General features: G+C 39.9%; 1 protein-coding gene across 1 annotated transcript in view; it reads left to right on the top strand.

The window, feature by feature from the left end:
• Positions 1 to 15,237, top strand: part of pclob (piccolo presynaptic cytomatrix protein b) — a 58,801-nt gene that overhangs the window by 22,061 nt on the left and 21,503 nt on the right. Inside the window, exons 14-15 of the mRNA XM_085359023.1 lie at positions 5,595 to 6,452; positions 6,921 to 13,659. Coding sequence (XP_085215149.1) covers positions 5,595 to 6,452; positions 6,921 to 13,659 — 7,597 coding nt within the window. The remainder of the gene's footprint in view (positions 1 to 5,594; positions 6,453 to 6,920; positions 13,660 to 15,237) is intronic.

Raw genomic sequence — 15,237 nt, 5'->3', positions numbered from 1 at the left:
AAACCACCAACCTTCCAATCAGTAGCTAATCTGCTCTACCTGAGCTACAGTCACCGCTATGTGAGCATAATATCATGTATGAAAATCTCACATGCATAAGCTTAATGATGCGGTCCAGCATTAAAGAGGTGACAACAACAAGTCTGTAAACGCTGAAGCTGTTGAATGTTCTTTAAGAATTTCCCAGTTTAAATTCATGAAAGTTGAAGCAATGGAAATTAGTCACAAGATCCAACATTTATCAAAGAAGGCCACCTTTGGAGTGCATGTGCCACCCTTGGCAACCATCAAAAAATGGTCTTAACTTAAATTTGAACTTAAATGGAAATTTAAACTTCTGGAGGCGTGATGGCTGTTTCTGGTTTATGTCAGGTGTCGAGAGTAATCGCTGGTGGGCGTATTGAATTAGTCACTGAATGTCACATTGCAAAGTAAATGCATCTCAGTTGCACCTTCACATTTCTTTTGCATTTCATTGACAATCAGAAGACCAACTATTAGAAAAAAAACATCCACCAACTCTCGGTGAGCAGCCATGATATGTTAGAGCAGGTAAACTGATGATGTTGTTTACTATTGTGTTAGCTGGTATGTTATTCACTAACACACAGTGAAACAGAGAGCAGATGTAAGCATTTTTTTTTTTGCTCTGACTTGCAAATTATAGGGAAGGACTTTCACTAAATTTGTAAAAGTAGCTATGAAAACACCGAACAGGAAAGGCTTGGTTTACAAAACATAGAGAGAGTTTAACTCCTTGGTGCTATGTTACAAAGCAAATACTCAAAATTGTACTTACATAACCTGTTATTACTTCATTTTACAGAGTTAGTTAATAATTAAAAATTGTATTAATGCTTAAAGTATCTAAATATAAATATAGAAATGAATAATAAGTAACATGAATGAAATGCTTGTAAATTCCACATCATCTCAAGATGCGTTCTCTCTCCTGTACTGACAGTGATTAGGGGTTATATGTTAATACATGATCATTTCTAAGAGCTTCTTTAGTTCAAATGCTTTAATTCTTTTCTATAAACAAGAATCGTAGAAAATATATTTGGAATTTGGAAACACTGATGTTTCTGTATCAGTAATTCTGTGCCTGCATTTATTCATTGCTTTAAAAAATATTATTCTATTCATCTATTTGTGTTTGTAGCTTATAGCTTTAATTTGTAACATTTCCTTCTAATGCTGGAACACCCTCTTACCACTGGTCCCACAACAGTCTTTATCCCCACTGCACTCTGCCATCAAATGAAACTTTGCTGATGCACCAGTTGTCACAATGGAAAAAGCATGGGCATATTTCATTGTCTTTAGAGTGAGTCACTGTGGTTATTACAGATTAGTAGGTCAACATTCTGTATTATCAGAGTGCGTGATTTATGAGAAACCCTGCTCTGTGGGGGCTGCTGGAAGCCAAGTATATTAGCAAGCTACAGCCTTTGCTAAAGGTGCTTGCCAGAAAATCAATAAGAGCCTTACTAGATCCGACACATCAGCAGGAAAGCACAGAAGAAAGGCTGAGAAATAGTGAGTCCTTGAATCTAGCTATGTTAAGATACATTTCAGCACCACCACGATAAGTTATGATAGGTGTCTAAGAAGTGACAAATAATATTCATTATTAAAACAATATAAAAAAATTGTTTCATTCGTCTAAAAATGCAAGACTAAAACATTTTTGGTCTTTGGAGCACTTTGATTAATGTGTCTTTGCTGAACCAGTCACTTTTCATCCCAAACACTACGACGACCTAAGAGTACTGAGGATCCATTGAGAGTTATCAGAAGAGATCTGGCAAATGTTTTTATTTAACATACATAAATAACAGTAAAAGTATTTTAACATCTCACATTTTGAATGACATATATAATTTATTTGTCTTTTTGTTTAAGTGATTTGAACAGGGAAATGATTTCATAAGCTCAGCAGATCTAGCTTAATGCAGCATACCTGTGTGTCAAGAGCCTATTTTCCTTACTGCTGTCATTGTCAAGGTCTGATAATCCAGCTCAGAGGCTAATCGTGTGGAGCAGTCTCTCCCACAGCTCTCTGCTATAAGCTCCTGCTCTTTGCTCATAAAATAGATTTAATTAAACAAAAGAACGATGGCAACTTTCCAAGCCCTGTGGCTCTGATGCATGACTCTGAAGCAGTGACTGGCGCTAGTGGGGGATGTGAAGGGTCTTTTTTGTTGACGGAAGTTCTTTTTTTTCTGCCTTGCTGTCAGATTTTGCATTAGGAGGTTAAATGACTTATCAGGTTCTAGACTGGTGCAGTGAGGGGTGTACTTGTTTATCACAGCTGCCTTGTCCACCATTTAATACGCAATGCAAAAGTGAGTTGCTTTGTTTACGTTCTTCCTGCAATTTGTCAGTACATGCCTTCATCACTTCGGTTGAAAAAGATCAATTAATACGATTCAGACCAGTGTAATACTATTACCTGAAGATGGCGTGAACCATATTAGATTGTCGGCAAGTAGCTTTGTCACAACCTCTGTGTTGTGAATATGTTTTAATTTCAGTTTGCAGTTATCTTTACTAAAGACAATCCATAGAGGGTAACTAATAAATTGATGCTGACTAATAGAATATCAGAAATATTACAACTGTAAACATCTCCTGTAATCAATGATTGTAAAATGTATCTGATTTTATATCCATCTTCGAACTAAAGTTAAGATTGCTTATGACTACTTGCGATTTCATCTCCTTGAAAATGACAAATGGCACAGGTGTTTATACACAGGAAAAATTGTATTCATTTTAGTATACATTAGTTATAAAGATAATCAGCTGCCTCCCATCAGACCATATTGTAATGGGTCTACAAGATGATCAAACAAACAGGAAGAGCAGAAGTTTATGATTATTAATTTATCCTCTGAATGGCCTTGGTAGTGACATGAAATTGCTGATTAGCATACACAGGCAAGAAGAGCATCTTACACCTTACCTGTGATTACATCTTGTAAGCAAGACAGAGAAGAATATGGAGCATGGAAGGACATGTTGGGATTATATTGGAATACTTGAACTAACCCTAACCTTTAGACTTAAAAGGTTTTTCAGCACATATTCTGTATTCTTGATGAATTGTTCTCAGCAAATATGGGTTTTAGATGAACCTCCTGGTAATTAGTGTTTGATCAACTTCAAAGGTAAACATCACTGATGCTGAACTCGCATCAGATCACACGAAACTGAGACTCAAATCATTTTGTGTTTAACACAATTATCAGCATCATACACTCTGCTGATGAGGTATTATTTGTTACTGTTGGTAACAAATAGGATTATCATCCTCCTGACTGAATCACGACTCACTGAACAAAAACATCTCACTGTCAGGCAAACTGAATGCATCAGTATCAGATTTTCCTCTAAGTCTAGCATTTTTTCCCCATTTTTTATGGCGTTATTTATCAAAGATTATGTTAATGTGTTCTCACTGGCTGTAATTTTGTTTTCAATTAATATTTCTCAGTTAGAAACAAAACACGCTCATGCAGTTTATCATATTCATCTTGCAGTGTTACTGCTGCCTACACTTTCTGAATATAAACACTTCCTTGCATGCTCTATTTGCAGTAGATGTACGCTATCAGTCTTCAGTGGTAGTTCTGGAAAGTTACAAGCAATAATTATACAATTTAGTGGGACAAAATATACAAACAAGAGGGGTATTTTAAAAGCTCAGTTTCACAAGTAAAATGAAAGAGAAAAAAACAAAGTAACTGTGTTACTAGTTTATGAATTACATGGCCATTGTTATGCATATATGACCACTGTATTAGCATAATTATGATATTCTAAATGTATATACACTAAACAGTATAAGTAGTATGGGTCTAATACATTAAACCATGGATGAAGTAATTAAAACTTTGTGGTGTTTCACAGGATATGTGTGTGTTATAAACTCCCCCTCTGTCCTATATGAGAGCAGCTCTCCCTGACTCTGCAGAGGCAGGCGCATTGCTGTGATTTGGTCTGCTAGGTTGCTAGTACAGACACAGTGCTTAATGTATTGGCAGCTTATGGCTTTTGTCCTCTTTAGCTGTCCATTAATGGAGCTTAGATGTGATAGGAAATGTCTTCAGAGGAGTACATTTTGAAGTAATAGCATTCCTTATAAAATGACATTAGCTTTTTTGCAAGGTAAGCATTCTATTGCTGTTTCATGTGTAATGTACGGTCTACTGTAACAGTACTGAGCATGTTTATATTATTTTATTAAGAAGTTTAAAAATCTAAGTCTGTTTTTCAGCATTGATAGCTGATTACTGAATTTAGATCACTTAGAGTGCTATGGTATTACTCAGCATCCAAAACTGTATTGTATTGACTATAATATTTGTCTATGTGAAAACCATCAGGAATTATCATGTCTTAGTCTAAAACACATAATTTGGAACTTTTATTACTTGCAAACGTACTTAACAGGAAAAAGTCTAGACATCACACGACTGAGTTCTTCAAGTATTTTTGCTTTTTGTTGTTTTGTGCTTGTTGTTTTTCTTCAGTGTTTTTCTTTGATTTTGCTTTTCCTTTCAGTAAAGACATAAAGCAGCCTCATTCAAGTAATTTGGCACTATTTTCAGCAAATTGTCTTTCTGAAAGCAGTTTAAAAAGAAATAAAGTCTGAGGCGAGGCTTTTGTAAAATGAGATTGATACTGATTCAACTTACATAAGCCCTTCTTTTTCTTTAATAGTTCCACTTTGTATGAAAAATAACCTTTCTGTCTAATTCAGCCTGGCCAGGTTACTTTTGACCGTGGACTCTTTTTTTTGAATGTGTATGGATGAAATGACATATAAAACACAAGATTCTGTATCATCATAACAGAAAGCAGAAAAAATGCATGCACAAGAAAACTGAGTTCTGCACACAGTGGGGTAATTTACTGTGATCTTAATGCAGGATTTTAATGAGCACCTGACATGTAACAAAGTTTAGTGTTGTCAGTGCTCAGATTTAGTCTGTTGTTATTTGAGCCGATATAATTCCCTTTCTTAAACAGTGAAGGTAATGGGCTAATAATTAGTTAGGCACAGTTATATATATTACAGAATAGATATCCTTTTTTTGTGTAATGTCTCAATGGGCTAGCCAAACAATTACTCAACAATTTCTTTGTTCTGCTAGCTTGGTTTTAGAGCGCTGTTTTTCTGTGGCATTGGTACACACATGGAGACATCCCACCTAAATACCAAGTACTAATTTAGTCATAAATTCCAGACAGTTTCATTTTAATTATTACTAATAATTTAAGGTATAATACTTTATTTAAGTAGGCTCTAAGTCAAGATTTTAAATCATTATGCAGGGCCATCCATATACATATCATCAGGTACTAGTCCAGAAGCTAATGAAAAAGCAGTGGTGTGAAGCATGACAAAGAAGCTAATTCATTCATGACTTTACAACTCTGGCATAACGCTTCAGTTATCTTTTTGAACAAATAAATTCTTTGGATAAGGACCATAATTAGCCTGATTACAATAGCTCTCATTTGGTATTGTGACTTTTTATCTTAATGTGTTTCCTAATTATGTTGTTTTTGTTTGATTACAGAAGGAATGGCTGTGTTTAAACTGCCAAACTCAGAGGGCTTTGTCAGGACAGCTGGGAGACTCAGGAAAAATGCTTCAACCTTCACCTCCACCTGCCAAGTCAGAGACCCAGGCCACACCAGTAACCACAAAGGCAGAGCCCAAAACCACCTCAACGAAGTCAGAGACCAGGCCTGGACCCACAAAATCACAACCCACCCCCGTGCCTGTTGAGACAGCACCAACAGTTTCAACCATAAAAGCAAATGTAGACTCAACATCTCTCAAAATGGAAACAATGCTTACAGCAGCGTCTACACATATTGAGCTTGAGACGACACCTTTACCCACCAAAGAAGAGGTTTTAAAGCAACCTTTGACAGAGGTAACACCAACGATTGACGTTCTAGATACAGATGTTACCAAGAAAGAAGAGGTACCAAAAACAGATTTCAGCACGACAAAATTACGCAAAACTGAAGAGTCTAAAACGGATCTTCATAAAGTTGAATTTGAAGCAGGAGTAGCTGAACCTTCTTCAGTTCCAGTTCCTGACGCTTCAGTTGTCTCTGCGTCCCCTGTCACTCCAGAGGTTGCAGTAGCTCAAGTTATTCCAGAGGCTCAGACAAAACAAGACCTGTCTGTTGCAGAGAGGATTATTAAGGTGGTAGACACTGATGATCGCACCATCCTGACAGACTCATCAAAATCTTTGCAGCAAATTATGGTGCAACCAGAGTCAAAAGAACAGCAGCAGGTGGTTATGGAAGGAGATGCAGTCACAGTAACTGACAGCAAAGAATTTGCTGATGACTCTGCTGACAAAATTACCAACATCCTCTCAACCATTGAGTCGCAACCAGTCTCTCCAAAAAGAAAAGTAAGAGTTTATCCTGTTTGTTGAAAAAAAATCTAGATTATCTAAAAGAGATAAAAAATTAAACAACAAGAGCTTTTCTCTCTGTTCTTTAGTCTTGGCTATACTTTACCTGTATAAGATTAGATGTATTTTTATATTCAAAGCACATCAGATTCCAAACTCTTGTTTTGCTAATCTTGAAAACTTTGACTTTTATCTTTCAAATTATAAGAACGTTAAAGTTGTTCACATCAGTGATGGCATTTTCATGAGTATATGGAGTAATATGGAAATTTGTACATTACAGCTCCATTTGGTTACACTGATTAACTCAAAAGGGGACAGAATCTTGTTAAGCTTGTTGGTGTGTCTTCTGCAGTAAGTTAGCTCATGACAGATCTTGGGTTCCACAGCATTAAGAGTCAACTTCATTTATTAAAGAAATGTAATCACAGGCACACTGATATGTCTTCCTTTTCACAATTTTAGGATGAAGATGAAGACAAAGAGCTCAGTAAGAAACGAAAAGACTCTCTTTCCACTGCGGAGGTGCCTACAGATGTCCCTGTAACAGCTACTAAGCCCAAATCCAAACCAGAGGGTCATGATGAAGAGCAACCTCAGATTTTACCCATATTACATGAATTGAATGATGAAATAGTGAGTGGTGCAAGCAAAGATGGTGCAGATTCTTCTATACCAGCAAAGGAGCAGATAAATGCTAAAAGAAGGCGTCTGAGTTTCCAAGCAATGGATGAAAGCAGTGAAAGTGAACTCACACCCTCACCATCACCTAAAGTCCAGAGAAGGAAACTAAAGGTGAGCAATATTTCATCCAGCAGTGAGGACATCAAAACTGAGAGTGCTGACTCCTCTGTGGAAGACGAAGAGTTCATCCGCAAGCAGATAATGGGTATGGGTGATGAAGAAGAAATGTCTGTATCAGAAGATGAGAAAGAAAAGAATTTGGAGAATGTACAAGCTATAAAGGATACTGACCTTGATAATACATTGGTGACAGTCAAACCACTTTCTAGAAAAGGTAGCACAGATAATGAAGACAGCCCAGCCAGGAACAAAGCAGTCCCAAAAACTGACAGCATGACTGCTCAAAGCGTGCCTGAAACATTACCCAGAACTACTTTCAAGAAAGCAATTCCAGTCATGAGACAAAGACAAAGCACAGATGAAGAAATAGAAAGCATCACAGAATCTGTGTCAAAGGGTTCATCTAGTGTTCAAGCATCCAGTTTTACTCCAGAATCTTCACCTACATCAGCCTCCTCCCTGGAAGAGGATAGTGATAGCAGCCCTAGTCGCAGGAAACCCAGTGGGGACAAACAGTATCGCAAAGGTAAGCACAGGCAACCAACTCAGCCTCTTCCTACCATCGAAGACTCCTCTGAGGAAGAGAAGATGGGACCCCATGGACAACTACTGTCCCCACACAAAGATTCTTCCTCCACAGAGGATCTGAAAGAAGTCACAGTTATAAAGGAAACTCATAGAACATCTGGCTCGGAGTATTCTGCCAGTATAGAATCAGAATCAGAAGCCACTCAAGCTGTACAGAGAGGACGTAAACCTTCACCAACAGTCATACCATACACCCTTTCTGATCCATTTATAGAAAAGGACAGTGTGACAAAATCATTAAAGAGTGCAGAAGAAGCATACGAGGAAATTATTCAGAAGACTAAAGCTATTCCAGGAGACAGTCCACCTGATATTGAGCCACTCTATGGGGGGATGGCAATAGAGGACTATCTTTATGAATCCTTAGTTGAGGAAACTGAAATTAAAATGAGTGAATCTCGGGAAGAACCCAAAAATGATACTGGCTCTGATTCTCTCAAAAAACTCAGGTCTCCTGAGGAGGTTTATGAGGAGATGATGCAAAAGAAGAGAGAGTTAATGATGATAGAGCATGAATTTCAGCAGGCACAAAATGCCATGGAATCTTCTGCCTCAAGCGCTTCACAGGTCACTTGCCCTCCCTCATTTGCTGAAACTTGTGTAGTGACTATAGAAGAGACATACCCAACTGAAAAACTTGAAATGCCTCTTACAGAAACTGAAACTTTAAGTGACATGTCAGCAAAGAAAAAGAAGCGACCAGCCCCTCCACGCCCTTCTGAGCCCCCAAAGCGTCCTGACATAACTGTTGTCCCTAGTACTCCTAGTGGGGCTATAAGTTTTGTTAGGCCTATGATTCAACAAGATCCTGCATTAAGGAAAGCATTGTTCCCTATACCAGACCTCAAGATTACTCAGTGTTCATCTGGGGAAGAAGAGGATGACAGTCTTGCAGATGACTATGGCATTGGTATTTCCTCTGACATTACCCCCAGTGATGACTCTGAGACCAAAGAAGAACCATGCATAAGCCCATCTTTGTCTGAAACTGTTGAGATGGATCCTATATGTGTAGTCTGTGAAATTCCAGAGCCAAAACCTATTCCAACTCCAATATCAGCTCCAGAACTAACTACAACACCTTCTCCTGTATCACCAGTGTCACCTCCAACCTCACCAGCTAGTGCAGATTCCAGTTTGGCCTCTAATGCTACATCTTCATCTCCATTCCAGGCTCAAACACCTCTTTCATCAGATTCAACTCCACTGTCTACACCAACACCTTCTGCTTCATTTAAAACACAATCACCTCCAGAGATCTCCTCACCACTGCCTGCCACAGATGCAGGAGTACAATCTAATGAAAACTCAGTCTCTTCTTCTCCAGTTACAGTTATAGTTACAATACCAGATGTTGTGTCTGATCCATCCAAAGTGCAAACAGCTACAGCCATTCAAGTTCAGACTTCTACAGTAGAAGCCATAACTGCATCACCTGTTGTGGTACAAATGCCAGACTTGGTTTCATCTCCATCTCAGGTTCCTGACAACATTCCAGCTATTTCACAGGTCTCAGCACCAAGTCCAGCACCTTCTGTTGTCTCCATTCATTCTACAACCCTAGTAGCAGCCCGACCTGTTGCAGTCTCGGCTCCAACATCTGCCAGTCTTTCCACTTCTGTCACTCTAGTTTCATGTCCTGAACCAGTCATAGTGCAGATGCCTGACCTGGTTTCAACCACAGCTCCCATACCAACACATCCCCCATTACTAGTCTCAGCACTTGTTACTACCCCAGCTCAAGCTGAAACTAAAGTGGTACACTCAGTCCCTGTACAATCAGCCATCCCATCAGTCAGTCCAGTGGTAGTCCCACCTCTGGCTCAAACCGCCCAGATGCCTTCAGCAGCAACAGCTTCAACTACTATAGTCAAAAAGAAGGTCCCGCCTCCTCCTCCCCCTCGATCTACTTCGGTATCATTACCTGAAACTAATAAAGATGTTCCTTTTGTAAAACCTGTTGAGCATGCCACTCGGACTACATCACCTATGGGAACCACAGCTGTTGGACAGCCAATGCAATCTGTTGTTGTGGATATCCAACCAAGAATGGAAGCCATGAAATCAGATGGTGGAGTTGTACCTCAGTTAGTAACACCAAATAGACAGGGGCATGTAGTTATCATTGTCCCCAGTGTAGAGAACAAAGCTTTGATTGAACAAGCCAGAAACCAAGGTATACCTAGCAAAGGGCCAATATCTTTCATTGCTTCTGCTCCATATGGTAGCCAAGTAGCCCCACATTCTGCTTCAGATGTGTGCAGTACAGATATATCTTCACTTCCTACTAAGGTGGCAACAGTGCAGGAAGTTGTAGCTCCACCCATTTCACCTAAAGTTATAGACACAGTAGAAGTACCCATTACAGTTTCTAGTCCAACACCTCCATCCACTTTACCCAAACCAACTGTTCCAAAGCAATCAGTTCCCACTCCAGTGACAACTGCTAAAGCAAATTTCACACCAGTTCTTTCTGCAGCTTCTATTCCTAGTCAGACTACCAAGCCTCCTCCACCCATACCACCTAAACCTGTATCAATTCCAGCTGGACTGGTTTTCAGTCATAAACCAGGAGAGAGTGTCAAGCCACCTCCTGTAGCTCCCAAAGCGGCAACCCTCCCCAGGACAAAAGAACCTCCAAAGGCTCTATCACTTAGTCTGACAAGACCTGTGGAGTCTAAGTTGGGTGCAACATCTCCTAAATCACCTGTATCTCCTAGACATGCGAAATGTTTACAAACCTATGTAGTGATAACGCTTCCATCAGAACCTGGTTCACCAACAGAGTCCATAACTGTCCAAGCACCTGTAAGAAGAGGGTCCATCCCTTCCACAAAAGTGTCAGGAATACGGACAACACCATCAGAGCAGAAAGCACCCATTGAAGTATTCTCAGCACAGGCTACAGTAAGGAGAGCCTCGGTCCCTACTGTAAGGCATCCACCTCCAATATCTGTAGCTTCAGCTGTCCCTGAACAAATGACAACTTCTGAGGTAGTAGTTTCTGAAGTCCAAGCTAAAACAGACACTATGCCATCTGTAATGCTGTCATCGCTTCCTGTAGTTGATATCGTAACATTGCCATTAGCCCAGGAAACTTCTGTCCAAGCACATACTGTGCCTTTTCCAATTAAGAAACCATTTGTGCACCAGGAGCAATCAATGACTCCACCACTGTCACAACCTAAAACACTGTCTGAGGTCATCACAGTGTCCCCAGAGCCAAAAATTCTCATTCATCCAGTCCAAGCCACAATTACAGAGATCATAACAGTTCCATCAGAACGTTTAAGTGAAGCACTGGTTCCTCAGGCTCCCAAACCAACCATACCTGTCCAGCCAGAGCCTCTGATTGAAGTTTTTTCTACTTCATTGCAGCCTGGAGTATCTTTTGACAAACCTGTAGCCCAAGATAGACCATCTGCAACTGTTTTTGATGCACAAGCTGCAGCCCAAATTGAAATGCCACATACAGACGAGGATGTACCTACTGATGTCGTTGTTGCAGAAGCAATTTCATTAAGATCACTGATACCAGGTGTTCAGCAAATCCCTGTTGAGCATCCACTTACAGTATCTGAAGCAATGACTCATTCGAAAGATCAAGAATTGGCCACAGGTCTTAACTATAGCTGGACCATTTCTGAACCCTCACCTGTTCTACAAACTATTCAACCTTCAGAAGTTCTGCCTGCAGTGACAGAACATCTGCCTACTCAGCAACCACTTCTTGTAGCTGAAGGGGTTTTCCTCCCTACCAAGTCTGATGTACTCACAGAAGTTATTACAACTGATGCAGCTGTTAGAATACCAGAGATAGCAATGGTACATCCATTACCGCATCATCAACCTGTGGTAAGTGAAATTACCCCTGTTGAGTTAATGCCATTAACTATAGACGATAAGAAGATATCTCCTACAGCTGCTGAGGAAACACCATCACCTCTTATCATGGAAGTTGAACACATAGTTACACATCCAAATATACCTCCTCATATATATATTCCAAAGGTCTGTGAAGGAATAACATCCTCAGTTATGACACATTCAGTGCCACCACTGGCATTGCAACCTCAATTTGAGCCTCCTACACAAATTATAACTAAGGATGCTGATCTCATAGCTTCTTCAATATCATCATCCATGATACAACCTCAGGCTGGGCCTGGAATGCCAGTTATGACAACTGAGGAAACCACCCATAAGAGGAGGACATCCATATCTTCCATAGTACAGCCAACATATGCCACAACTGAAAGATTTACTTGTCCTACAGAGTATGAAATGCCCAGACAAGTGGTTACAGCTGAAGCCTTTGCTGCCACCAGAAGAGAATCCATAACCATGCAGCAACCATACCAATTAGCACAGGTAGTAAACCTGCCAGCTGAAAAAGATGTTTCTAATGATGGTTATGCTGTTCAGCTCCCCTACAGAAGAGAATCTATTCCAGAACGCCAACCACATGCATTGACTTATTCATCAGAATATGATCACCCTGTGGAGCTAATAACCACTGAGGAATACACCGCGAGGACCTCACGGCCCACAGTGCAAGACATTCCACAGAATGTTTCTCCAGTCACCATCACTAAAATTCAGCAAGAGTCTATTGAAAGCCAGGAGATAAGAGGAGCAGAAAAGGTGGTCTCTAGTATGAGCCATATGTATTCAGCTTCAATTTCCACCTCAGGCCAGCCACCTGAAAGCCTTCCTAGCCTAGTTACTCAAGTAGTTACCACTGAGGTCCAGAGGACCACTGTTTCTGTTGTCCATGAAAGACTTCCACAGGTCCCTCCACCTAGTGTAGCAATAACTATACAACCAGACATTGCTAAAGTCCAACCTGTACCCAAACAGAATGGTAAAATATATCCTGGTGATGTTATTGATTTACGTACAATGAAGGTTGGTATAAAGATGACTGCGCAAGGCATGGACCTGACTCCGCCTGAATCAAGTCGACAGTCTTTTTCAAGTGACTCTAGTGGCCGTCAAATTACAGCAGTACAGCCGGAGATAGTAAATCTTAGTCCAGCAATTACCCCAGCAACCACACTGTCTGTTGTCACTGACAGCATCACAATTGTCACATGCACAGCTACTATTGCTTCATATAGCAACACTCCAGCAGAGAAACCGCTTGATTTGCAAGGCCCCGTTACATCATTGCCACTATCCCTCACAACATACAAACCATTTGAGCCCTTAGCACAGATCGTATACAGACCTGTTAGCACCCAACCCATGCTGAGTGCTGTAGCATCCACAGCTCAAGATATACCAATTAATCTTTCCTTTGAAGCTCTTGTGTCCTCTGGAGCAAAACAGCCATTGACGTCAGTCCCCACACTTCTCAGCAATGGAGGGCCTGTCCTTTCTCTAGAGGCCACAGAGGCCATGGATCTGACAAACTACAAACCAATGAGAGCTGTGGTAGCATTGTCTGGTACAAGTCCAGGAGTGGTGACCACTGTTGTAGAGGATGAAGGGACCCCAATGGACCTTACAGCAGGAAGGCATAGTGTTTGCTGTGATGTAATTTACAAGCTACCATTCACGGGATCATGCAGAACACAGCCTCCAGTTACAAGCCAACCTGATAACCGTTTTGGCTACAGAGATGACCACTATCAATATGATAATGCTGGACTGTATAGTATCAAAGGAACTAATGGCATAAAAGCATCAGTGTCTGAAACCAACTTGACAGAGGCAGGACTGTTTTCCATGGTTCCTAAAAGTGACTATGACTACCTCAGTGGCTCTTCAGATGGCGCTATAGACCTCACTGCAGCTAAACTTTCTGCTGGTGAGTATGAGAGTACTTCTGCATGATTTGTCTTTTTTACTTCCGTGTTTTCTTTTTTTGAGAGGGGGGAGTGGGCTTCCATTGGCTTGAATCAAGCTTTTAAAATGCCTCTGCATGACATATAGTATGTTTTTACAGTTCAGTTCTTTCTGAAGATAAACATACTTATTTTTCCTGGAAGTTTATTATTTCATGTTTGCTTGCATACTGTTTCCAAAAAAGTTAGGACACTAGCTTTACTTTGTTGTCTGGGTCAACTTTGTTAGTGAGAGACAGAGGGAGGCGCTGAAAGGTTGCTCCAATGGAGAAAAACACAAACACAGTTTACAGTTAATAGCTTACTTACAACTGGGCTACACTGCCCATGAGGCTACATTCTTTAGGGCTATGCCTGTAACACTCTGCCTATTGCCTTCACATTATATAACTTTTTAAAATATTTCGCCGCATCATTATACGGGCTGCAAGTAGGGGTGACATGGGCTGCGAGATTGAGACAGAGGAATTAGAGCCTCTTAATACGTGTTTCGTTTGGGTTTCCACCAGGGTGGAATTACCACAAATAGAGAGGGGACAACATAACGTATGAAACAGGAAAAGATCGCCGTGTAATCCCTTTAATTCAACAAAGTAACTGTATTCTGAATACCACCTTTTTAAACGGTAACTGTAACAGAATACAGTTACTCATATTTTGTATTTTAAATACGTAACGCCGGTACATGTATTCCGTTACTCACCAGCACTGCATATATGCCAATTTTAAATTTAATGCCAGCAACATGCTTTATAAAAGCTGGAAGGACATAGTTTGAGGAATATCTCATAACAAATTAGGAAAATTATTATTCAATCAGGGTAAAAAAGATAACTCTACCAACTGTGGTATATAATATCATTAGAAGATTCTGATAATTTGAGAAAAATTGACAATAAATGCCCTTTATCTTTAAGACAGAAATAGACAAAGAACATACAAAGATGTGTTCTGTAATTTCACAAATTAAAAAAATATTTTGATTCATAGATTCAGTTCCATTTTATTATACTTATATAGCGCCAAATCACAATAGTTACCTCCAAGTGCTTTATATTGTAAGGTAAAGACAATAATACAGAGAAAACAGAGAAAACCCAAACAATTATATGAATATCTATAAGCAAGCGCGTCAGTGGGAAGGAAAAACTGTCTTTTAACAGGAAGAAATCTGCAGCAGAACCAGGTTGAGGGAGAGGCAGCCATCTATCCTGATCACTGGGGGGTCAAGCGAGAAAGAGATTAATAATAACTAATGTGTATAGACACATGGTGAGTAAAAAGATGAGTAAAGAAAGACACTCAATGCATCATGGGAAGCCCCTAGCAGCCTAGACATTGCACCGTAACTAAGGGAAGATTCAGCCCTAACTATATGCTTTATCAAAAAGAAAAGTAAGCCTAATCTTAAAAGTAGAGAGCGTTTCTGTCTCCTGAAGATGTTGTGTACTCTAGGCTAAAGCAGCCATTGACCACCTGGCTTGTTTTCAGCAGACACATGACAATCTGAATAGTTATAGGTTCCACTGATGCACATAGCA

The sequence above is a fragment of the Diplotaxodon limnothrissa genome, linkage group LG7, assembly GCF_057381915.1.
Source record: "Diplotaxodon limnothrissa isolate DT_005_m linkage group LG7, D_limnothrissa_male_GT1.1, whole genome shotgun sequence".
Lineage (NCBI taxonomy): Eukaryota > Metazoa > Chordata > Actinopteri > Cichliformes > Cichlidae > Diplotaxodon > Diplotaxodon limnothrissa.
The sequence above is the reverse complement of the archived record's forward strand: the minus strand, read 5'-3'. Positions and strand labels throughout refer to the sequence as shown.